This window comes from Canis lupus, chromosome 9 (assembly GCF_011100685.1).
Source record: "Canis lupus familiaris isolate Mischka breed German Shepherd chromosome 9, alternate assembly UU_Cfam_GSD_1.0, whole genome shotgun sequence".
Taxonomy (NCBI): domain Eukaryota; kingdom Metazoa; phylum Chordata; class Mammalia; order Carnivora; family Canidae; genus Canis; species Canis lupus.
Genome location: NC_049230.1, coordinates 21,812,270 through 21,836,589, shown reverse-complemented (window position 1 = coordinate 21,836,589; position 24,320 = coordinate 21,812,270). Strand labels below are relative to the sequence as shown.

General features: G+C 39.8%; 2 protein-coding genes and 1 long non-coding RNA gene across 5 annotated transcripts in view; 1 reads left to right on the top strand and 2 right to left on the bottom strand.

The window, feature by feature from the left end:
• Positions 1-488: 488 nt before the first annotated feature.
• Positions 489-9,679, bottom strand: KRT28 (keratin 28). Its single transcript, NM_001346072.1, has 8 exons — positions 9,182-9,679; positions 8,455-8,537; positions 7,762-7,918; positions 6,498-6,659; positions 6,294-6,419; positions 3,044-3,261; positions 1,156-1,211; positions 489-879 (listed from the first exon to the last, which is right to left on the bottom strand). The coding sequence occupies exons 1-8, from the start codon at positions 9,629-9,631 to the stop codon at positions 737-739; spliced, it is 1,395 nt and encodes a 464-aa protein (NP_001333001.1). The 5' UTR covers positions 9,632-9,679; the 3' UTR covers positions 489-736.
• Positions 9,680-17,511: 7,832 nt separating this feature from the next.
• Positions 17,512-22,374, bottom strand: KRT10 (keratin 10). 3 transcript variants are annotated; one of them, XM_038547368.1, is made up of 8 exons: positions 21,735-22,374; positions 20,858-20,940; positions 20,335-20,491; positions 20,079-20,240; positions 19,865-19,990; positions 19,156-19,373; positions 18,439-18,815; positions 17,512-17,883 (listed from the first exon to the last, which is right to left on the bottom strand). In XM_038547368.1, the coding sequence occupies exons 1-8, from the start codon at positions 22,329-22,331 to the stop codon at positions 17,777-17,779; spliced, it is 1,827 nt and encodes a 608-aa protein (XP_038403296.1). In that variant the 5' UTR covers positions 22,332-22,374; the 3' UTR covers positions 17,512-17,776. The 3 variants fall into 3 exon arrangements, with proteins under 3 accessions (XP_038403296.1, XP_038403298.1, XP_038403297.1); XM_038547370.1 differs by having other exon boundaries at positions 18,459-18,815; XM_038547369.1 differs by having other exon boundaries at positions 18,439-18,725.
• Positions 18,748-24,320, top strand: part of LOC119873274 — a 51,064-nt gene continuing 45,491 nt past the window's right edge. Inside the window, exon 1 of the long non-coding RNA XR_005364383.1 lies at positions 18,748-19,659. This is a non-coding gene — a long non-coding RNA (uncharacterized LOC119873274). The remainder of the gene's footprint in view (positions 19,660-24,320) is intronic.

Genomic DNA, 24,320 nt, shown 5'->3' with positions numbered 1-24,320 from the left:
GGAACACAGTCATGTTCATTCATTTACTGATTGTCTATGGCTGTTTTCTGCTACAATGGTTTAGCCAAGTAGTTGAAAAAAGAGACCTTATGACCTGCAAAGTCTGAGCTAGATGCTATCTGGAGCTCGACAGAAAGTTTGCTCTAGGAAAAAAATCATTCACAGGAGGCTCAATGCTGTGGATCTTCCCAGAGTTAATCTTGTTTATAGGGGAACAAGTACCCTGGTAAGTATCCAGATCCCCAGGAAGTTTGATAGGCTCATTGGTAAGATACCAGGAGGCGCCATCTAGTGATGGAACTTTTCAATCACAGGAGAATTTCTAATTTTTTTTCCTAGTTATTTGTCCATGCAAAAGGGTGAGCTATTTAAAGATTATGCCTAGTGAATAATAATATTTAAGTGCCACATGATATTCACTATTATTTAAAACCAGAGTGAAAGGCAATGAAAATAGATTCCATAAATGTATACCCATGATTGTGATGTAGGAAAAAAAACTCAAATAATTGTTTATTGGTTATGAGTGAATGGAAAGGAGTGCACATCCACTTTTTTTATTTATTTGAAAACAGACATCCAAAACCCTGTAAAAATTAGCTAAGAAAAAAAGTATTTTTGCTAAGTAACTTATTATTAAGGGCAGAAAGTTGGTTTTAAAAAAAAATTTCCTTGATATTTAGAATAATGTAGTTGTGCAGGATCCTTTCCCAGACTGTTCTCTTCTCTATGGCGGCTAGAAAGGAACCTTTTGCTCTGTTTTGCCACTGGTCACTTTAGATGTCTTTTCTTCAATGGAGTGAACTCTTGATGATAGAACTTTACCACGTTGATCTATCTCTTCAACCACTGTCTTTACCAGTGTGGTTTTGGATAACTCTAGAAATAAAACACCTGTGAATACACATATTCCAGCTAAAAGATTACATGGGGAAGAATTCCAGTGCTAGCTGTGATATAACATATTATGTACACTTTGATGAGAGAGTATGTGTAGATTTACAATAATAGTTTAGTATAATTTTATCCACTTAAAGTAATACTTTAACTTCCGAGTACTTTAATTAAAATTATTTAAATACAAATGTTGCCACACTATATGATTACCATTAACATGAAAGTACTTGCAGTAGAAATAGAACTAGATTTTATTACCTTTGGATGAATTCCCTGAGCCTCCTGATCCAAAGCCCTTTGATTTGGAGCATGAGCTGCAAAAAAATCCCAGTTTATTCTTTAAAATATCTATATCTGTATCTATATATCTATATTCTTCAATATCATTTAATAGTGACAATAGTTTATCACTTAAATATTCATTGAGTCAAATGATGAACATGAACTCAAGTGAACTTTGTTTTTTTTTTTTTTGAATATTTTATTTATTTATTCATGAGAGACACAGAGAGAGAGAGAGAGAGAGAGAGGCAGAGACGCAGGCAGAGGGAGAAGCAGGCTCCATGCAGGGAGCCCCTGTGGGTCTCGATCCCAGGATCAGGCCGTGGGCTGAAGGCGGCGCTAAACCGCTGAGCCACCCGGGCTGCCCTCAAGTGAACTTTGTATGCCAAGAACAGATATTAGTTTTCTATAAAGGAAAATATTAAACATTTGTAGGAGGTGAAAGTAATGAAATGTCTTCTAAATAGAGGACATAAAACAACTTTATTTCCATTTGATTTTCTTTAACCCAAGAATTTATTTATTTATTTATTTATTTATTTATTTATTTATTTATTTATTTATTTTTACAGATTTTATTTATTTATTCATGAGAGACACAGAGAGAGATGCATAGACATAGGCAGGGGGAGAAGCAGGCTCCATGCAGGGAGCCCGATGCCGGACTCGTCTCCAGGATCACACCCTGGGCTGCAGGTGGCGCTAAACCGCTGTGCCACCGGGGCTGCCCTAACCCAAGAATTTAAACCTAAGGAGAGTATATATGCATATTGATATACGTACATGGTCTATATATACATTTATAAATATATACTTTTTTAATGAAAGTTATGCTTTTTTTTTTTTTTAAGAGAGGGAGAGAAGTGGGAGAGGGGCAGAAGGAGAGACAGCATCTTAAGCAGACTCCTTGCCCAGTGGAGAGCCAAACACAGGGCTGGATTTCACAACCTTGAGATTATGACCTGAGCCAAAATCAAGAGTTGGAGGCTTAACCTCCTAAGCCACCCAGGTGCACTTACTCCTTTTTTTTTTTTTTTTAAGTTTTTTATTTATTTAAGTAGTGCGAACTCTTCTCACTGTAGCATTCCAGCTGTTCTCTCTTTAAATCTCAGGCCGAATTCGTAGGTTTTCAGGATGATTTGAAAGTTATCTAGATAAGTTGGTGCGGACAGGTGACTTGGGGACCCTACTCTTCTGCCATCTTGCTCTGACTCCCTTATTAATTTAAGTAATCTCTACACCCATGTGGGACTTGAACTCACAACCCCAGGATCAAACATTGCATACTCCTCCAACTGAGCCAGCCAGGCATCCCTACCTTTTATTTTTTTAACATATAGATCCTGGGGGTTGCACAGACTATGTTTATTTGAGGGCAGCAATGATATTTGGAAGGGAGTGAAAGATGGGTAAAGCCTGGTGGGGAGTAATCTCAAAACCTAGAATGATTAACATGGATAATGAATAGGGTCTTCTGCAGGGATGACTGGGGTCATCCAAAGCAGATGAAGAAGGGGCTGTGATGTACAAAATATGGAAGGGATGACTGCAGATGGAATGAAGAAGAAAAGGATTGGAGGCATGGAATATGGACAGCCCATGGTTGTGGTTTAAAATAAGTAAAAACCTATCTGATAAAATACTGGATTTTCAGTTTTTTAATGATCTGTTTTATTTATTCATGAGAGACATAGATAGAGAGGCAGAGACTTAGGCAGAGGGAGAAGCAGGCTCCCTGTAGGGAGCCTGATGCAGATCTCCACCCCAGGACCCTGGGATCACAACCCAAGCTAAAAGGCAGTTGTTCAACCACTGAGCCACCCAGGCATCCCAAAATATCGGATTTTCAAATGGTGTTACTTACTTCCCATCTCCATCAATCAGGTGGCAATAGGTCTCAATTTCCTTTTCCAGGTGGACCTTGATGTCAAGCAGCTGCTCATACTCCAGCTTCTGGCCCTCGGTCTCAGTTCTGACCTGGTGCAGCTGCTCCTCCAGGGCCCCGATCTGAGCCTGGATCTGGGCGAGCTGTGTGCAGTAGTTGCCTTCGGTCTCAGTCAGGGAGCACTCCAGGGAGTGTTTCTGAGGACAAGAGATGTCACAGCAAGGATGAAGCCACTTGGAGGACTATGCAGACCAGCACTTCTCAGCAAACAGCAGCACTGCTTTCTAGGTGAGTTTTGGAAATCTGTGGGGGATCATCACAACAACATGGGAGGTGCAGAGGAAGGGGAAGTCACAGGCATTTACGGGGTGGAGGGGCGGCATGCTGGATGACCTGATATGGCATAAATGGCCCTTTCCCATGAGACTTTTGACTGTTTCGATGGACTTTTGTGATATTTAGGTAATATTTCCTATCATGCAGAGAAAAACTCTTTTGGTGGAGGGGATAGTGCCATAAGAAATCATATTGGAAATTTTATATATTGACATTACATATTTACTTTGGGGTTGGTTTTGGTTTTTTGATCATTTTCTGCCACTGTCTCTAGAGACCTACCCCACCGCTGCTCCAAGGCCTTGTGTGCTGCTGTTTCCTTTTCTGATTTGTTCCGGATTTGCTGTTGTTATTCAAAGGCCTTTTATAGAGTACTTGAGAAAGAATGAATGTCTTAATGGGGGTGGGCTTTCGACACAAGAGATATATTCATAGCACAGTACAGGTCATTATTTCCACACTACTCTTACGAATATTACACCTCCTCCTTTCCACTTGGACAGCCTGTCATCTGTCTGGTCGTGTGATGTCTACTCCAATCAAAGTAATTATCTTCTCCCCTTACCATAGATAAGTACATCTGGGTGGTTATTTCTTCTCCTGATATTAGTTATTTTCTGAGTGTCCACCCCCATTCGCACTCTCATTTTCCTGTTCTTCTTGCATGGAGCCACTCCTGATATTACATCATTTAAAATAAAACTATTTGTCAAGGGAAGGGTAAGCTTCTGTTTCTGTCATTACATGTTCTGGGGTATTTGGGCCTAAGTGTTTACAAGTTAAATAGATTTTATTTATTTATTTATTAGATTTTATTTAAAAATACTTATAGTTTTCCTTTTCATTGCAGTATAGTGCAATGGCAGTATAGTGGGGTTTTTTAAATCATTTTTTTTTATGATTTTATGGCAGTATAGTGGGGTTTTTTAAATCATTTTTTTTTTGTATTGCTAAGTATATCATTTGTTGACTTCATTCTAGGACAAAGAGGGAGTTATAAAATATTCATCATAACAGGCAGACATGGGGTTGGATGGGGCTAAGAACCACTGATTTACTAAATGGGCCAACTGGTGCATTACATGGGTGGTGCTGGCCTCTCCAGAGCAAAGGAGTGGAAGGTGGACAGAATGGTAATGGGGAGGAGGCAAAGATGTCAGTGAAGTGTGTGCTCGGCTGTTCGAAACGTTAATTTCCCTGATGATGTGTCCTCATGTGGTATTTCTTTCTTTCTTTCTTTTTTTTTTTTTTTAGAGATGGTGAAAGAGGGGGAGGGAGAGAAAGAATCTTAAGCAGGCTCCCCACCCAGCAGAGCTCGATCTCACAATCCTGAAGTCATGACCTGAGCCGAAATCAAGATTCAGATGTTTAACCCACTGGGCCACCCAGATCTGGTATTCCTTTTTAAGTTTGCTACTACTCTTCTTAATCAGAGATCACAGTATCCCTATCTCTATCTACAGCCTTTCACTGTAAAGGTTAGCTTGTAGATAAGGAAAGAGAACAGGATAAACTTACAAGTTTGCATACTACGGGAAGCATAGGGAAAGTTTATATATTTAGACAATTCCCAACTTACATGTGATTTGTGTACTAAACTATAGAGATCTTGCCTAGAATCCATCTATGATGAATCTCAAGTATGGAAGTTAGGTTCTACACCACCATTATTCTATAATTCTGTTATGTTGTCTAACATGGGCTTTTTGTGTAGATTATTTCCTGAGCCCCAACTATGGTATTCCTGGCTGCAGAGAATTAACTACTTTCTAACATTACCTCCTATGTGAAAGGGCTTACATTTTGATCTGTGAACTCAGGAGCTTATTTGCTTCAATGTATCTCAGAAATGAGAGGGCAGGTTTGTACTCAGTTTGTGCTCAGTGATACAGCAGCAGGCACAGGTCCTCTGGGTTCTAGTCTCAGGGACAAAGGGAACGGGGCAGAGAGCAGGGCTCCAGGGGCCTCAAGTGACAGGGAGAGGGTCGGGTTCCTGCAGAGGAGACCAAGGTCAGGACAAGAGGGGCACACCCTGGTTCAGTTGACAGTCCGTGGTTAAAACAAGTCTCCAATCTAAACATTATCTGGTAAGAGAGCACTCTACCTTTTTAGAGTGGTTAAATCAAAATGGTCTTCCTGTAGTTTTGGGTCATCTTTATCCTTTCTGCTCACTGCACTTATTTGTATAATAGTGGTGCTTCTCTTTGGGTTACAATCTCATGTCCTTGGGGAGCATGAAACCCCCTATGACAATGGGAACCCTTGGGCCATGTATATGCGTTAATTCTCAAAATCAAGCTTTTTGGGTGCTGCTAGCTCACACCCCAGAAGGAAAGCCAGTTTTAGTCCTGGATTGTCTCCATGGTAACCTCTGAAATAATTGGCAGTAGGTGCCAAGGTGGCTGAATGCCCAGCTCTGTGAGATGAGCAGGGATGAAGAGGCTGACAGTGCTCATAGGGTTTCAGATATGTACCCTCTTCTCTACCTTATGGAAAGCACCATGTGGCTTTCATCGGCCTGCATCAATATGAGGAGATGCTGGGGAGGCTCCTAAGGTCTGCCTTGTGTGGACACCTTGACCTTGGCCTGACACTTAATTTTCAGGTGGGGTAATAGTGCTGCTGCTTGCTTTGTGGGGCCGAGGAAGGGGCTGTGTGAAGACGTGAGCTATTTTTGTGAAAGGGGCACTGAGCAGGGGCCAGTGAGGAAATCCTCAGGGATCTCAGGGAGGAAGAAACACAGACAGTCTCTCTCTTTCTGAGTGTTTTAGAGTCTATCTTCCTTGCTCTCTGCTGCTCTAAGGATTTGTAGGGAAAGCTCTAACAGAGAAGAAGAGGAGGGTTTCAGCTCAAGTCACAAAATCCAGGCTGACCCGCGCTCTCGCCTGCCTACCGTTGCCAGGACGGACTGCAGCTCGATCTCCAGGGTCTGCAGGGTGCGCTTCATGTCGGTCAGCTCGTTCCTGGCCGTGGTGGCGGCGCCCGCGTGGTCAGAGATCTGCTGCTGCAGGGTGGCGCTCTGGAAGGTGGGGTGCAGAGGGGTGAGCAGGCTTGCACCTGCCCGGCGGGCCTGCGTGGGACTGGGCGGCGGCCTCACCTTCTCGTTGAACCAGGCCTCGGCGTCCCTGCGGTTCTGCTCAGCCAGGGCTTCGTACTCGGCCCGCATGTTGTTCAGCAGGACGGTGAGGTCCACCCCGGGCGCCGCGTTCATCTCCACGTTCACGTTCCCTCCCGCCGCGCACTGCAGCGCCTTCATTTCCTGCAGGGAAGTGTGTGCAGGACGCGATGGGTGTAGGGTCAGTGCATGCACCTGCTCTTCCATGCTCCTGCTGGGAGCCCAGCGGCCTGCCTTCCCAGCCCTCTGCCCTGTGACTCTTCCCTCTCCCTCTTTTTTCATGCTTCCTGACCTTTCCCTCCACCATAATTACCTCCTTGGGGGCCAGTAGGGTTGGGGTTTTAGGCTTTTTGAACCTGTCATTGGGTGATTTCTGAAACATTTTCATCTACTGTTTTTTGTTTTTAATTTTCTTTAAATTCAATTTGCCAACATAGTATAACACCTAGTGCTCGTCTCATCGTGTGCCTTCTTAATCATCTATTGTTTTGGAGACTATTTGGGGGATAATCATTTTTTTTAAAGGAGTTTGAAGCTGCTTGGTATAATGTATCAAATAATGATACACCCTATACATACATACATACAATATACGAATATATTTCAAAACCAGTAACATTTAAGATACTTGAAATTCATGCATCAAAGTGCCTATTTTTGACTAATAGGAATAATTATTGATGAAAATAAATAATAATAATAATAATAATAATGATAATAATATATTATTGGGCGAGTTCAACACTCAAGTAAAGCCAGACTCATTAAGTGGAGAAAACAATGACATTCATAGTCAGAGAGGTCTTCTGTGAGAAGGTTGACCTCAGGATAGACATTTATGAATGAAAGAAATAATCTGGTGCAAACAGAGATGGGTGTATGAATGCAAAAGCAATGCACCATTTTCAAAATGATAAAATATTATATCCGCCTAAACAAATGGAAGGGTACAGATCAAATGGTTAATATTTATAACCTTGGGAGATGGGATTAGAAGGTTAGAGAGTGGGAGAAATGAAATTCTTTATATGCCTTGGCATGGTTTAAATTATTACAATGGGCATACTATTTTAATAGTTATAATTAATATAATAACTAATATTATATGAATGACATATATAGTAAAAATACATATAGTAAAAAGCCTATTATAATAATTTAAACAATACTGTTGTAATTTAATGTCCCCCCAAAGTATTTAAAATGTACAGAATCATGATTTGACTAGAAGTACAGTTTCTCCTACCTCTTCATGGTTCTTCTTGAGATACCTCATCTCTTCACTCAGGGATTCATACTGCAGCTCCTGGTCAGTCCTGCAGAGTGTCAATTCGTCCAGGACTCTCCGCAGCCCGTTGATGTCAGCCTCTGTGTTTTGGTGAAGGGCAAGCTCATTCTCGTACCTTGGGGAGCATTCAATGAATTTCAGCACAAGTTAGATTACTTCAAGAGGTAGAATAAAATAAAACTTTGATTGCTTTCAGCGGCACATTGGAAATTGAATTGGGACTCAAAATGTCATAAAAGCATACAGTGATAGCCTTCCTCCACTCCTTTTACCAAGTTCGATGCAAGGAAATTGGCAGTTATTTAATGATACAAATTCTGATAGCAGATCCTGATTAAATAAAAATATGCCATTTTAGAATTTTATTTTCGTTACTATTTTTCCTTGCTTGATGCATATTTACGAGCTGTGCTTGGCGCTATTCATATACAGTGGTGTTTTGTCCCAAGAATGTAATAAACATGTATAAACTGTGAGTATAGCTGATTGTAATAACATGCTTTGTGTCATAGGGTGTTGTTGTATTATAACATGCATTACTTTCCTTAATCTTTTATAGTTTATTTTACTCGGGATGAAATTGAAATTTTACTTAACATATTAAACAGACAGGAAACTTTTTCTAGAGAGTGTTTGTTTTCTATCACTTACTTTAGCCGGAAATCATCAGCAGCCAGTCTGGCATTGTCAATATGTAGAATTACATTAGCATTAGCAGTAGTGGAAGAGATAATCTAGAAGAAATCAAAAGGGAGGACACAACAAATAAGCCTGCTCTTATAATTTGTTATCTCAGGAAATAAAAAATGTGACACAATGAACTTTTGCGTAAATATCTTATTTCCTGGGGCACCTGGGTGGCTCAGTGATTGTCTGCCTTTGGCTCAGGTCATGATCCTGGGGTTCTGGGATCGAGTCCTGCATGGAGCTCCCCACAGGGGTGGGGGTGAGGGGGTGGGGGTGGGGGAAGGCTGTTTCTCCCTCTGCCTATGTCTCTGTGTGTCTCATGAATAAATACATAAAATCTTTAAAATATCTCATTTCCTCAAGTGACAACCAAAATATTTAGAATTTTAATTTCTAAAAATTACAAATGTGATTATCTCTTATCTACTCATGTAACTTTTAGAATGCAACACTTTCTTATCAATGAATATATTTCAAAACTAGTAACATTTAAGCTACTTGAAATTCATGCATCAAAGTGCTTATTTTTGACTAATAGGAAGAATTATTTATGAAAATAAATAATAAATAAATATGAATATAAATGACAGATAACAGTTATGAAGCATTTCCTGTTCATGTTCTATGTCTTTTTGCTAGGTAATTCTTAGCTTTAAATACTTTGAATATTTTCAGATTTGTGATTCCTCACCTTATTCTTAAGATCTTCAATTATTAGATGGTATCTGCTATAGTCATAATCAAGTCCACGGCAAGATCCTGGTCCATACTTATCATACCAACCCTTGATTTTCCTCTCTAGTTCAGCATTTGCCTCTTCCAGAGCTCGCACGTTATCCAGGTAGGATGCCAAGCGGTCATTAAGATTCTGCATGGTCACCTTCTCATTCCCAGACAGAAGTCCCCCTTCACTTCCAGCAAATCCAGAACAAGCAGCGCTTCCGAAGACACCACCAGCATGGTTCCCCCCAGGAATACTGCCCAGGCCCCCTCCCAAGGCACAGGAAAATCCACTTCCAGCAAAGGAGCTGCCACATGCATTGCTGCCTGCAAAGCCTGAGCCTCCACTGGATGGCCTGGCAGATCCAGTTCCAGACCATAAGCAAATATGTCTGGACCCACTAGAAAATCGGAGAGACATGACAGAAAGAGAAACGTTCACCTTGTCTGTAACAAGATAGTTGTAACTTCAAAGGTGAACAGAATATTGTGTGCTGATGGTTTCTTTGAGCTTTTATACACAATTATTGGGTGTTTCTATTTAAGTTATGCATGCCAGAAGAAAAATGGCATCATCCAGATTAGCATGAAATTATGTATAATTAGATTTTTTTTTTTGTAATCTGATGTCTAACATCCTTAGCTATTGCTTCAGGATATTTGTTATCTTAAATATAACAGGGTTCAGTCTATATTAAGTTCATTATTTTAACTTCTAATTTTGGGTGAGTAATCCTTTACTTTCATCTAGACCCTAGGAATATACCATCATTACCTGGCACCAGATATAAAGTTAAAAGTTTGATTGTGATAGGGTACCACCAACTAGCTACAGTAGGGTCTTAATTACCAGGGTGGTATATAAAGAACCATTAAGGGCACCTGGGTGGCTCAGTCGATTAAGTGTCTGCCTTCAGCTCAGGTCATGATCCCAGGGTCCTGAGATTGAGCCACCTGTCAGGCTCCCTGCTCAGTGAGGAGTCTGCTTCTCTCTCTCCCTCTGTCCCTCCCCTGTTCATGCTTTCTCCCTCTCAAATAAATAAATAAATAAATAAATAAATAAATAAATAAAATCTTAAAAAAAGAGAACCATTAATTGTAACCATAAAAAATAACCATAAATATGTAAAGAAACATATTTTATCCTGTCATAGCAAAAAATAAATGTGTCATTTAAAAAATATGATCCTGGTAACTTCTCTGGTTTTACTATGATTATAACATCTATTTATTACCTTGAACAATAATGTAGATATAAACTGATTCCTTTATTTAACATGTATGGCTACTATATCTGGTGTTCAAAGCTAAATTAAAAAATGAAGACATGATGGTAAATTACTCAGAGATGGAAAAGATATGGGTACAGTCTCTAAGAAATGTATGGTTGGAAAACAAAAAAAGAAATGTCAGGCAGAAGCTGGATCGTGTTTAGCCTTCTCTGTCAAAGAGTTTGACTGGGTATGTGTGTGGGAAGGGGAGAGGCAGTCTAGCTGAGAGGGCAGGAGAAGTGAGCAGGAATTGACCTGAGAAGCCTCCTCTTGAGGCAGTTGCCAGGAAGGTGGGGGTGAAGCAGGTGAAGAGGACAGGAAAAGGAGGGATAGGAGGGATTTGGTTGGGCTTGACTGGTTCTATGGTTCTAGATTCTGTGGTGAAGACAGGCATAAAACTGTTTTGCCTCGAGGACAGTCAGGGTGTCTCCTGGAACTGTGCTGGTACAAGCAGTCTGAAGCCTGGTCAGCTAGCACTGTGGCTGTCATCGGCATGGCCTTTAAATGCACTTTCTGGGCAAAATTGTAGGATTTTTTAAAGCAGCAGAAGGTCTTAGACATTATCTAATTTAGCCCCTTTGTCGGATGGGGCAAGCTGAGAGCTGTAAATGTTAAACGATTTGTTCAGAGTCACCAGGAACATGCCAGAGGAAGATTTGGCATATGTTCTAGATAGCACTGAGAGTCTGGCATCATGAGTCTATTTTAAGATACAAATAATTTCTCTAAATGATTTACGCCCATACAAATACCTATTTTATATAATTCCCTCAATAGTCTTAACATGTTATATTAAATTGTGAAATTATTCTCTTAAGTTGCTGAATTATTGAAATTGAAATATTAAAAAATTAGGATATTAAAACGAAGAATTATAAATCTCTTCAGTGTCTGATTATTAGCTGTAAATAATAGTTAAACAAATTTTTGGTGTAATGTGTATGCATCCTTCAGAGTAAAAAAAATTTCCAAAGAACATTTTGTGACACGAAAGGGAAAGAAGCTTTTTTTTTTTTTTTTAAAGCTTAAGTTGAAATAACTTGCTTCCCTCATTAGCATCACCCCTGGTGATCCCACACCTTTCACAGCAATTGTCCCTGACCTTTTATTTCCACCAGGGGGCAGCGCTCACCTGCAAATGGATGTTGCTTGGCGCTGAATCACACTTCAGCTTGCGTCCTTTGAGCCTTCAGCTGGAAATTATTAAACCCTTGGTAAGAAGCAACCTCAATATTTATCTTCTCAAAGTTCAGAGTACGAAGAGTATAAAGACAAGCTTTCCTTATGTTTATATGGTGCTTTACAGCTTCCAAAGAGATTTTTTGTACATTATCTTATTTGAACCTTACAAAACATCTGGGAATTAGTAAGAGAGATTTCCTTCTGATTTAACGATGAGAAAACAGAGGACAAGGACTGTTTAGGGACATACAACATGAAGCAGGGTGAATCAGGCCAGAATAGACCTTGGGATTCAGTGTGGTGGTCCTTCTGTTAAGTACAGTTATCTTAAAGTCAGATGGAAAAGGAACTCAAATGATGCCAAAATCTCTTTAATGAAAAACATAAAACATATTTCTTACAAAATTCTTGCCAGAATATCTAGTTAATAGCCAAATGAAACTTTTGACTACAGTTATGCTGCCTATCAGGTGTCAGTCATTCATTTTTTGTTCATTCAAGAAGTATTTAATGAGCACATACTATGCATAAGGCACTGTATGAGTAGCAGGGCATACAGAGGGGAAGAAAATAAATGCTTTCCAAGCCCTAACTGTGGATAATGCTGCTGTGAATGTGGCACACACAAATATCTCTTCAAGACCTTAACATCAATTCTTTTGGCTTTAGACCCAGAAGTGAAACTGCAAAATCATATGGTACTTTTTTTTTTTAAAGTTTTTATTTATTCATTCATGAGAGACAGAGAGAGAGGCAAAGGCATAGGCAGAGGGAGAAGCAGGCTCCCTGCAGGGAGTCCGATGCGGGACTCCATCCCAGGACCCTGGAATCATGATGTGAGCCCAAGGCAGACGCTCAACCACTGAGCTGCCCAGGTGCCCCTTATACGGTACTTTAAAAAAAATTTTCTGAGAAGTCATCATATTGACTTCTGCAGCATCCATACCATTTTACATTTCCACCAAGAGGGCACAAAGATTCAAGTTTCTCCACAATCTTGCCAAAACTTGCTGTTTTCTGTTATTATTATTATTATTATTATTATTATTATTGATGGTAGTTTCTTAATGGGTGTGAGGTAGTATCTCATGGTAGTTTTGATTTGCATTTCCCTAATGATTAGTGATGTTGAGCATAATCTTTTTATGTATTTATTAGCCATCTCCCACTTGCTTTTATCTTTACAACTATTTTCAATCTACTGAAGTGCATTTTGGTGCCATTTTGTTTTCTTGTCTTCCCTTCACATTTCTTACTTTAGAAAACCTTCCAGAGGCTCTATAGGTCAAAACTTGAATGAGAGTTCTCTTCCAAAAAGGTCATTAGCTTTGTTATGGCTCAGCTAGCCTGTGAACCTATTTATTCATGCTTTTCAAGCATTTCTTTTGAGATAACTTATTCTGAGTAGGAAAGGTTAATTAGAAGCTTAAGTATGTGATTTTTTTCTTTGCTAAAATCCCAAAGGACAAAAGTATTTTCAGAGCATTACTCGAATTCTTCCCCCAGGTAATGTCCAATATTTGTACTAATTCACAGTAATTCCCTTTCTAACTGGCACTAGGCTGCAAGGATCTCTTATTCAGTGTTGAGGTGTGAGATGATGTTTTTTTATTAAGAGACACTGAAAAGCAATGTGACAACTCAAAGAGTCCTTCATCCTTTGGCATGGCTTTCTGTAGGACAACCTAGTTCAAAAAGTATCCTTTTAAAAAAATATGCTTCATCCCTGGTCTCCAGACTGCATTTATTTTTATTGTGATAACTTCTCTTTGTCACTCAAAGATGCAGCGTGGGTCATTTGCCTCATGATCCGGGTGACCACAGCTATAGCTTTTAGGGATGGTCAACTATCTCAAACCTTTGGGACAGTCATCTGGTCCTTCCCACTTACCTTTACAAACCTTTTGCTGTTTTATTGGACCTCAGGTTCACAGGACTACATTAGTCCTAATTCTCTGTGACACACTCTTGCCACTATTCTTACTGTCTGGAATTTTGTTTTGCAGCTCCAGGACAGTAATCTCACCTTGATCTCTACCCCATGGCAGACTATGTTAATGATCACTTGCTCTGACAATTTATTGTGATGCTCATATCCATCTTTGGAGAAACTAGATTATATAGCCAATAAACATACTTCTCTGACGATGAACAGAATACTGTTTGGTGTGTGTGTGGTTTTATTTTCTTTATAAAACCTTTATTTATTTGGGCTTATTTAATACATGACCAGGAGCACACATTATAAAGGCTGTTTATATACCCTTTAAAAATATAACTAAGGAATAAAAGCAGATACATTAAAGGAACAGAATTAAAAACTTATAGTAGATACCAAATTTCAGGATTGTTTTTTTCAGTTTTTAAAAAATATTTTGAAAATATTTTTCAAAATGTTTTTAGTTTTTAATTGAAGTATAGTTGTCACATAATATTACGTTAGTTTCAAGTGTACAACATCACAATTTGATAACTCAATACTTACACTGTGCTTACAAGTGTAGCTACCATCTGTCACCATGCAAAGCCACTATATCAATAGCATTGACTATATTCCTTAGGCTGTACCTTTCATCCCTGTGACTTATTCATTCCATAACTAGAAACCTGTATCTTCTATTCCCCTTCACTCAGTGTACATCTCCTTGCCACACTCCCCTCTGGCAACCATCAGTTTGTTCTTTGTATTTATGAGTCTGTTTCTGCCTTTTGTTTTGTTTTTGGATTCCTCATTTAAGTGAGATCATATGGTACTTGTATTTCTGTCTGACTTATTTCACTTAGCATAATACCCTCTAGGTCCATCAATGCTGTTGCAAATGGCAAGATATCTTACCCTTAATTTTACGACTGAGTAATATTCCAGTAGTGGAATTACTGGATCATATTATATTCCTATTTTTTATTTTTTGAGGAAACCTATACTGTTTTCCACAGTGATTGTACCAATTTACATTCCTGCAAATGGCGCACAAATGTTCACCACACCCTTGCCAACTGGTTATTTCTTTTTCATTCTAGCTGTTCTGACAGGTATAAAGTAATATCTCATTATGGTTTTGATGTGCATTTCCCTGATAATTAGTGATGTCGAGCATCGTCTCATGTGTCTGTTGGCCATTTGTATGTCTTCTTTGGAGAACTGTCCGCTCATGTGTTCTCCCAGATTTAGCTGGATTTTGTTTTTGCATGTGTGTTTTGTGTTTTGAGTTGTGTAAGTTCTTTATATATTTTGGACATTAACCCCCATTAGATAGATCATTTGCAAAGATCTTTTCCATTCAGTAGGTTGCCCTTTCATTTTGTTGATGGTTTTCCTCTCTGTGCAAAATAGAATAGTTTCTTCAGTGTCTACTCCATGGAGGGCATTCTTTAAGGGTGTTATAGGCATTAAGTCATCCCCACAATAATCTCAATGAAGTAGTTATTATCTCTATTATATATATAAGAAAACTGGGACTCAGAAGGGTTGAAGTAATTTGTCCAAACTACATGATTTGTAAATGCCAGTGTCAGAATATGAAGACAAGGAACCACTGACTTTGAAATGCATGCTTTAAGTCACAGATGATCTCTTTCCCTAATTCTCACTCTCCTGATGCAATGTAGATTGGATACTGGGTGGACCTTAGTTACCTTACTCAAGCTATTTCCCCTATAACTAAGGGGAAACTGGCCGTAACTAAGTTATTTCGCCATGCCCTAGCAAAATTGAGCCGTCACAGATGTCAGACCCCTGATGCAAAGCTTTAAGCAGCACAATGCAAATCCTTCTAGAGACAAGCTTTGGATGTTTAGTAGGATTCCACATGAGTGCCAGAATTGGCTCTGCTGGTTTCACTGGACACTGTCTTGCTTAAATAGCTACATGATAAACCCATGTAATAACTAACAATAGTGATCTGTACAGTTAATAATTTTTGTGAACTATAAATACCAATGTCCTTGTTAAAATCAAACTTTGTTTAGACAGTCTTTATTAAAGTGCAGTTTGTCCAGTTCAGAAAGTTCTATTTAAATTTTTTTTTGTTTTGAGATATAATTGATATATACCACTATTTAAAGTGTACAGCATGGCTTATCTATACAGTGAAAGAATTTTCACAATAAGTTAACATTCAAAAAGTAGTTCTTTATCAGAGATGATTACTTTATCAGAGAAAATGTAACGTAAGTAATTGTTTAAGAAGGTATTGGAAGACTGAAAAGGTAAGAAGACAGAACTACAATTTAGAACTTTCAGGAAAGAAGGTTTGGGTCACCACCCAACTAGATGAAGTACTCTGACCAGCTGAGATCCTGGTTTGGGGTGGAGGGTTAGGTGGTGGTGGTGATGGGAATGGGTACAAGAGACAAAGCCTAATAACAAACACAATGATCTCATAGAAACATATTTATCTTTTTGTGACACTGAATATAAAAACACTTATTTCTTCAGAGTAAGAATGGCTGTTTCAGATTTTAATAATACTCTAAATCCTAGGACTTGGCTAACTTTGTTAGGGACTTTAAAAGGTAGTGTTTCTGAACAGCAGTCATTATATACACAGTGGCAGCTCAGAGTTCTTACCCAGCAACATGTTTTAGGGTTTTACAGTGTGGCGTGTTGGGACTTCAACAGCTTAGGAGACTGGCTCTGAAGAAGGGGGTCTGGCAAATAGATATGCCAACTAAAGTAGAATTTCTGAACTATGGTGGTATTTGGTGTTGGGTAGGTCATGGAGCTCTGACTATAGGGAAGTCCATTCATTTTGAAATATGACTCTGGTCATTAGTTTGGAGTACAGAGGGTAGGGTATACCCACCATGAGTCCCAAGTAAACGACCTGGGGACCAGAGCTCAGGTCTTGGGGAAAACAAGCTCAAATCAGTATGAGTGCAGAAGAAGGCTATTTGGTAGACATGGGTCATCTGGGAACTCACCAGGGAACACAAGGTAATCTTAGGTACAAAGAATAAATCCAGCTCTTAATAAACCCATCTATTCTATATACTAGCAGAGTACTAAGTAATATCAGTTGGTTTCTGAGTGACTGAAGGATATGATTGGGTTGACCCTACAAATACCAGGTCTTTAGCATTTGTCTCAAGACAGAGAAAGTTCGGTGAAAGCTGGGACCTAGAGTTGGCTCTTTGGTACAATTGGTATCATCATGTCTTGATCAGTGTTTCTGTCTGTCTGATGATAGACACCAAATAATTTTGTTGGGGTGATATGATTTTACTGGCTTGGTAAATGGTGGATGGTATCTCTTACAGTATATAGCAATTGGGCAGAAATGAAGGGGAAGAAAATGAGGATATGCAAATGGGAGAAGCCAAGTAATCAAGAAGTGTGAAATTTCCAATAACTCGATCTTTGGGGTCTTATTTGAGATATTTTAGAATTGTCAGGGTTGAAATAATTCAAAGCCAGAGCACTGGGAGTTTTCCATACATTGTGCATCTTTAAGATAAAGAGTTAAGGTTGGGGTCTCAGACTTTTCACTCGGTGAGATTACTGACATTGATCCAACATACCCACAAGATTAAAAAACTTACTCAAGAGAAATCATAATGATAATTCTGTCTTCAGTTTTTAAAAAACTTACTCATGGGAGACAGAGACATAGGCAGAAGAAGCAAGCTCCCCCTGGGGAGCCGGATGTGGAACTCGATCCCAGGACGCCAGGCTTACACCCTGAGCCAAAGGCAGATGCTCCACCACTGAGCCACCCAGGTGGCCCCCCCCTTTTTTTTATGTCTTCAGAATTTCTAGATAAATCAACCTTCAAGTACTATAGTTCATTCATCTGTAAGGTTAAACATACCACTTAAATTAAATAAAGACAATTCTGACCATCTTGGATAGCTTGCATCAGTAAGAAAGTTTATTGGAATTCATTAGTGAATGAGAATAGAAAAGATTTTTTTTTCCATGAAAGAAACACTTTCTGGTAAAGTGAAAAGAAGAAATACAGAAACCACAAAACACCTTTCAGACACCTTATTTTCAAGGAGTGAACCTATTTCCGTAGACCATTAAGACTGAAGTGTTTCCTTGGAGATTTTGTTGTTCATGCATCTGTACATAATGGTCTGTGTGAAGGGAGACTCTTTCCTCTTGACGCGGCTTAATAGTAGTGTTTCTTGGTTTCTGATTCAACCATAGACGAAAGGACTCTACCATCAGGTGTCACTTCTTCAATAATTGTCTTGATTACTCTGGTTTTGTTAGTATCTGTACATGAATCATGAGAAAAAAGAAAAAAGAATTCAGACGAGGCGTTTTGTGTGTGAGTGTGTGTGTGTGTGTGGGGGGGTCCTCACTAATTAATCAAAATTTCTGAGAAGTAAAAAATACATTAAAAAAAGAAAATTAGTTTTCTACATTAAAAAAAAAATCCGAATAATGTTTAAACGACAGCATCTTGGACCATGACTTTTTTTTTTCCTTCATGATGGCGGTCAAAAGTATAGTTTCCTAAAAAAAAGCAAGTGGGAATATTCTCTGGGACTTTATTTATTTTTCTTCCCTCTGGGATTTTAATTAAAAAAATATTTCATTTATTTATTCATGAAACACACAGAGAAAAGAGGGAGAGGGAGAAGCGGGCTCCCTGTGAGGAACCGGATGTGGGACTCGATCCCAGGACCCCGGGATCACGACCTGAGACAAAGGCAGACGCTCAACCGCTGAGTCACTCAGGCGCCCCACGTTTTGATTTTCTAAAAAAGCACTAGGGCGTAAAAAGCAACACAACCATCACAGAAAGTTAAAACTAATGCTGATTACCCCAGCTAGTTTCTGCTGACCTTGGTCCCTTAGAAGAGGACTCGCCAACCGACCCGGAAGACGAAGACTTGTGACCTCCGCTGGAGGAGCTGCCGCCGCCGTAGCCGCCGCCCGAGCTACCGCCGTGGCTGCCGCCGCCTCCGGAACTGCCCCCGCCGTAACCGCCCCCGCCGGAGCTGCTGCCGCCGCCGTAGCCGCCGCCCGAGCTACCGCTGTGACCACCACTGTGACCACCGCTGTGGCCGCCGCCGCCGGAGCTTCCGCCGCCGTAGCCGCCGCCGCCGGAACTTCCGCCGTAGCCGCCGCCGGAACTTCCGCCGTAGCCGCCGCCGGAACTTCCGCCGCCGCGCCCGCCGCCGTAGCCGCCGCCGCCGGAACTACCAGGAATGAGAGGCATGCTCGGTTAGCTTGAACGTTGGGAACTGGTGGGTCGCTTTCCACGTTATTGTTACTTTGAAAGTAAGCAAAACGTGTTTCGAGAGGAAAAAAGAGAAAAGAAAAGGAAAAATACCCTGCCAAGTATAGATTCTAAAACCCATTGCTAACGCCGGTCTGATAAGCACACAACCCTAGGAATCCCAGTTCATGGGCAGTTGAAGCTGTGGTTGCACACGCCTTTTTTTCTGTGCTCTGCTTTGGCAGCGCTTCTTGGGGTTTTGGAAAAGCCTGGAGATTTAGGGCATTGCATAAAACCAGCTGGGAGAGCTGATAGTTCACCTTCCTTCTCCTTCTAGCAGGCTGCGGTAGGTTTGAATTTCATTCTCCAATCGGATCTTGATATCCAGGAGTTGTTGGTACTCGGCATTCTGGCACTCCGTCTCAGCTCGGATCTGTTGCAGTTGTTCCTCCAGAGAGGAGATCTGGGCCTGAATCTGTGAGAGCTGCACGCAGTAGCGACCTTCTGTTTCTGCCAAGGAGCCTTCCAGGGATTGTTTCTGCAAAGAGCCGAGAATATAGGGTGGCTGCGTGACTTCACTGTGTGACTGAATACACTGAAGGTTATTTCCTGATTTAATAAGACATCAGAAGATTAAAGAAAATGAATAGGATTTGTGTTTTGTGTATTTTTGAAAAAGGTTTTATTGGCACATGAGAGACACAGAGACACAGGCAGAGGGAGAAGCAGGCTCTTGGAGGAGAGCCCAATGCGAAATTTGATCCTAAGACCCTGGGACCAGGACCTGAGCCCAAATGCAGACGCTTAACCACTGAGCCACCCAGGTGCCCCGTTTTATGCTTAATGGTAAAATTTTAACTTTAGCCCGTGTACAGTGGTGCCACTGACTTTCTCCCGTTAACAAAGAGCTCCAATTTTATTTCTACATTCTTACCCCCACCCTCCCTTTTTTCTCTTGAGTTGCATATCCTTATGCAGGCACGAAACTTTGGTTAAGTTGAAGTTATTTCAAGAGAGTTGTTAACATACCAGGGCTAGTTGGGATTGTAGTTCGATTTCCAGACCTTGAACAGTGCGTCTCAATTCAGTAATCTCAGATTTGTGGCTGGACATTTGTTCAATGTTACTGTTGATTTCTGTAGTCAGTTCCTTGCTCTAGAGTATTAAAAACAGGAAAAGATGAGAAAAATCTGAAATGATAACCAAACATCCATTGGCCTCGATATGAAGGAAGATGAATTACCTTTTCATTGAACCAGGCTTCAGCATCTTTTCGGTTTTGTTCAGCAAGTTGTTCGTATTGGTTTCTCATGTTATTTAGAAGTTCAGTCAGATCAACACCCGGGGCAGCATTCATTTCTACATTTACATCACCAGTGGACACATTCTGAAGGTCTCTCATTTCCTGTTTGAGGAGCAGAAAAGTTTAATGACTACACCATGATCACAATGAACCCTCCCTTTTTTTTGGCTGGGGGAAGTATAACTTTTTGCATCACCTCTTCATGATTCTTCTTCAGGTAGGCCAGCTCTTCAGTCAGGCTCTCGATCTGCATCTCGAGGTCAGCCTTGGTCAGGGTGAGCTCATCCAGCACCCGGCGCAGGCCGTTGATGTCAGCCTCCACACTCTGGCGCAGGGCTACCTCGTTCTCATACCTGAAACAGGCATAGTACAAATACTGGGTATAACTTACATATGGGAGGTATACTTGAGCTGAGACTTTTTACAAAGCAAATAATAGAGTTTACTTCACATTATGGCAACATTTCTTAGTATACTAATTCACATAGGGATATTAGTGGTTTAATGCCAAGAAGCTTAGCACAGCTACTTTAAAATGCATTTTCTTCTGTCAATATTGCCAAAAAGGTGATACTGAAATTGAAATTTTTTCTGATGATTCTAACACTGTTTAACTTTGAATGAAGTTAAGAAAATGTAAATGTGGGCATCCGAAGTCATTGTTAAAAGCAACTCCTATATTTGCTGTGACAGTGTTGTGCCATGATCACTTAGCTTACTTTAATCTGAAGTCATCAGCTGCCAGCCTGGCATTGTCGATCTGAAGCAGGATATTGGCATTATCAGTTGTTAGATTGAGGATCTGGAGGGAGAGGCAAAGAAAATCCGATACAGATATGGCTTTTATGGTGGCATAGGTAAACTGTATTTTTATGTGCTCTTACAAAATCTTGGGGGTATTTTCATCTTAAATATTGCAGGGTTACCCAGCTACTAATTCTGAGTTATTTGTTTTCTTGAAATTTCTATACTTTTCTATTTCTGTATTCATCCTTTTCCAAAAACTAACTGTAGTTATATAGCTGTGTTCCTGCATGTGTGTCGCCCACTTTTATCCTGGGTCATTTCCATGTATTTCAGCCAACTTTTGACTGACTCATACCTTTTGGTTTAAGTTGTTTTAAGTATATATTCTAAATGCATACACTCTGGACTGGCACATAGTAGGTACAATTCACAAATTCTCAAGAAGCAAACAGTATCCCATTTCCATACTGGAGAATTCACATTGCTTGTAAGTGGTAATGAAGATTTTTTTGTTATCAATCTGAATAATATTTTGTTTTGATTCATTTAATGATTAAGTTCCTATGTTTGTAAATGATATGGTATTTTAACTATGGACTCATACACTTATTAGAGCTTAAAAAATTCTCAGTAATCTGCCATCCTGTAAAATACACAACACACATGCTGAAGATTTCAGTGACCATATCCTCACAAATATTTACCTTTGATAAGACTGGATTTTTTTTGGAAGCAAGAAAAGTAACACAGGCAAACACAGTGAATAGCTATATTGTGGTTAAGATTCATCTCTCTGAATTACATGGATAAAAAATAGGCTTCAAGTTGGATTTTAAAAATGAACCTTACCTGATTTTTAAGATCTTCGATGGTTTGGTAGTATTTGCTGTAGTCACGAGGCGCTCTCTGGCTTGAGTTGCCATGCTTTTCATACCACTCCTTGATTTTGCCTTCTAGCTCGTAGTTTGATTCTTCCAGAGCCCGAACTTTGTCCAAGTAGGAAGCCAGGCGGTCATTCAGATTCTGCATGGTTACTTTTTCATTTCCGGAGAGAAGGCCACCATCTCCTCCATATCCACCCCCATAGCCTCCAAAGCTGCCTCCACTGAAGCCGCCGCCACCAAAACTGCCCCCTCCGAAGCTTCCCCCTCCAAAGCTAACTCCTCCATAGCCCCCACCAAAGCTACTGCTTCCATAGCCTCCACCAAAGTTACCTCCACCAAAACCTCCTCCTAATCCTCCATAGCCACCTGATGATCCCCCAAAGCAGCCTCCACCAGAGCTCCCGCGACTAAAGGAGCCACCACTGAACCCCCCTGAGCTAAATCCTCCACCAATGGAGCCTTTGCTGCTCGAAATTCTGAAGGATGATCCTCCTCCTCCACCTCCTCCTCCCCCACTGCGGGAGGAAGAGTATTGCTTGCTTGAGCTGTATCGAACAGACATGGTGATGCTGTTTAGCTCAGGGAGTGCTTGCTACCAAGGACAGTGACAAGCCTTTATATACTGAGAGGGTGTGTCCCACATGTGTTAAAGTTTGCTTACTTGCATGGTTTTCTTTTTGCCAATTTAGCATCTTTACTTATGATTGCATACATTATCTTCAGTAATAGCCAATTCCAATATGTATGGTTTTGAATTTGCCCTAAGAACAAATAGGAGGTTTACTATGTTGAAATTGAAAATGGGTGTAGTTCAGATGAGCTTATGTTTCATTGTGCTTTTTCACCTTTTGAAGAACATTGAGCAACTTAAATCCATTTTTTTTCTCAGCACTAATTTAGGTTCCGTGGAATGTTTGCAAAGTTTAGAAAAAGAATTTTAGCTACAAAATTCTAGTTAAAATATTTCAAATTCCATGTTTTAAACAGTTTTTATGAATTGAAACAGCAGTTAACATAAAGTCTACTAGAATCATGTTCTAATGGAAATCTTGTAGAGAATGCAAGCAACCAAAAAGAAAAAAAACATATGCTAAACAGTTTATTTAGTGTTCAAAAGTTGCCACATATAAAAAGTTATAGACATTAAAACACAATTTGGAAATATGTTTATATATGTATATATTTATTGGGAGTCTTAATTTATTTGGAGAATGAAAGTATATTGATACTTTGTTTAGTGAGTTGGAAGTGAGTAATGATGTGGGAATCTGCAAATAATGGTACTATTCTTTTTAGCCTTAAAAAAATCTAAAATCATGAAGTTATTCTGGATTTTTTAACTTTTAAATTCATCATAGTGAAGGCTTATTTGAAAACTATAATGCAGAAATTCTTAGCACAAGATATGAAAAACTAACCTCCAGTACTTTCTTTACTCTAAGTTTGATTGATCCCAAAGGGAGAGTTTAGGTATATTATGATTGTGATTAAAAATTTTCTTGCAAGAATATAAATCCAAATTTTTAAAATTTAAATTCAATGTATTTAACATATAGTATATTATTCGTTTCAGGGGTAGAGTTTAGTGATTCACGAGTTGCCCTTAACACCCAGTGCTGGGACGCCTGGGTGGTTCAGTGGTTGAGCCTCTGCCTTCAGCTCAGGGTGTGATTCCGGGGTCCTGGGATGGAGTCCCACATCCAGCTTTCTTCAGGGAGCCTGCTTCTCCCTCTGCCTCTGTCTCTGTGTCTCTCAAGAATAAATATATAAAATCTTAAAAAAATAAAACCACCCAGTGCTCATTACATCAAATGCCCTCCCCAGTGCCCATCAGATTAGAGAATGATACTTGCTCCAAAAATTATTAACTGGACTGTGAACACATTTCCCAGTTAGATTCTGTTTCTTAAAAAAAAAAAAAAATTCCTTGGACGCACTGTATATAGAATTTGGTGTAACAATTTAATTGGGACTTTATTTTTTTAAAGATTTTATTATTTATTTATGAGAAACACACACAGAGAGAGGCAGAGACATAGGCAGAGGCAGAGGGAGAAGCAGGCTCCCTGCAAGGAGCCCTATGTGGGACTCGATCCCAAATCACGGGATCAAGCCCTGAGCCGAAGGCAGACGCTCAACCGCTGAACCACCCAGGCATCCCTAATTGGCACTTTAATACATGATATAAAATTATTTTTTATCTACCCATAGGCTATGGCATTACTATTATTCAGAAATATATTCATATATATTATACATACACACATTTTATAATTATACAGTGCCATTTTTGATCTTATGATTTTATAATCTCTGAAGCAAGCTGCTGAAATAGGGATGTGTTATTATCTTTAGTATATGAAAGAGGATGTTGAAGCTCAGAAAGGTTATGGTTTTGACTAACAGTATAAAATACGTGGTTGAACTGAAATTAGAAACTTGATCTTTTGATCCCTGGCTTTTGGGTCTGTCCTTCTCTATGAACGTGTCTATGTACTTTCTACTCTGGTGGATTTGGTCTGATAAAATAGAATGCCTCTATTTCTTACCA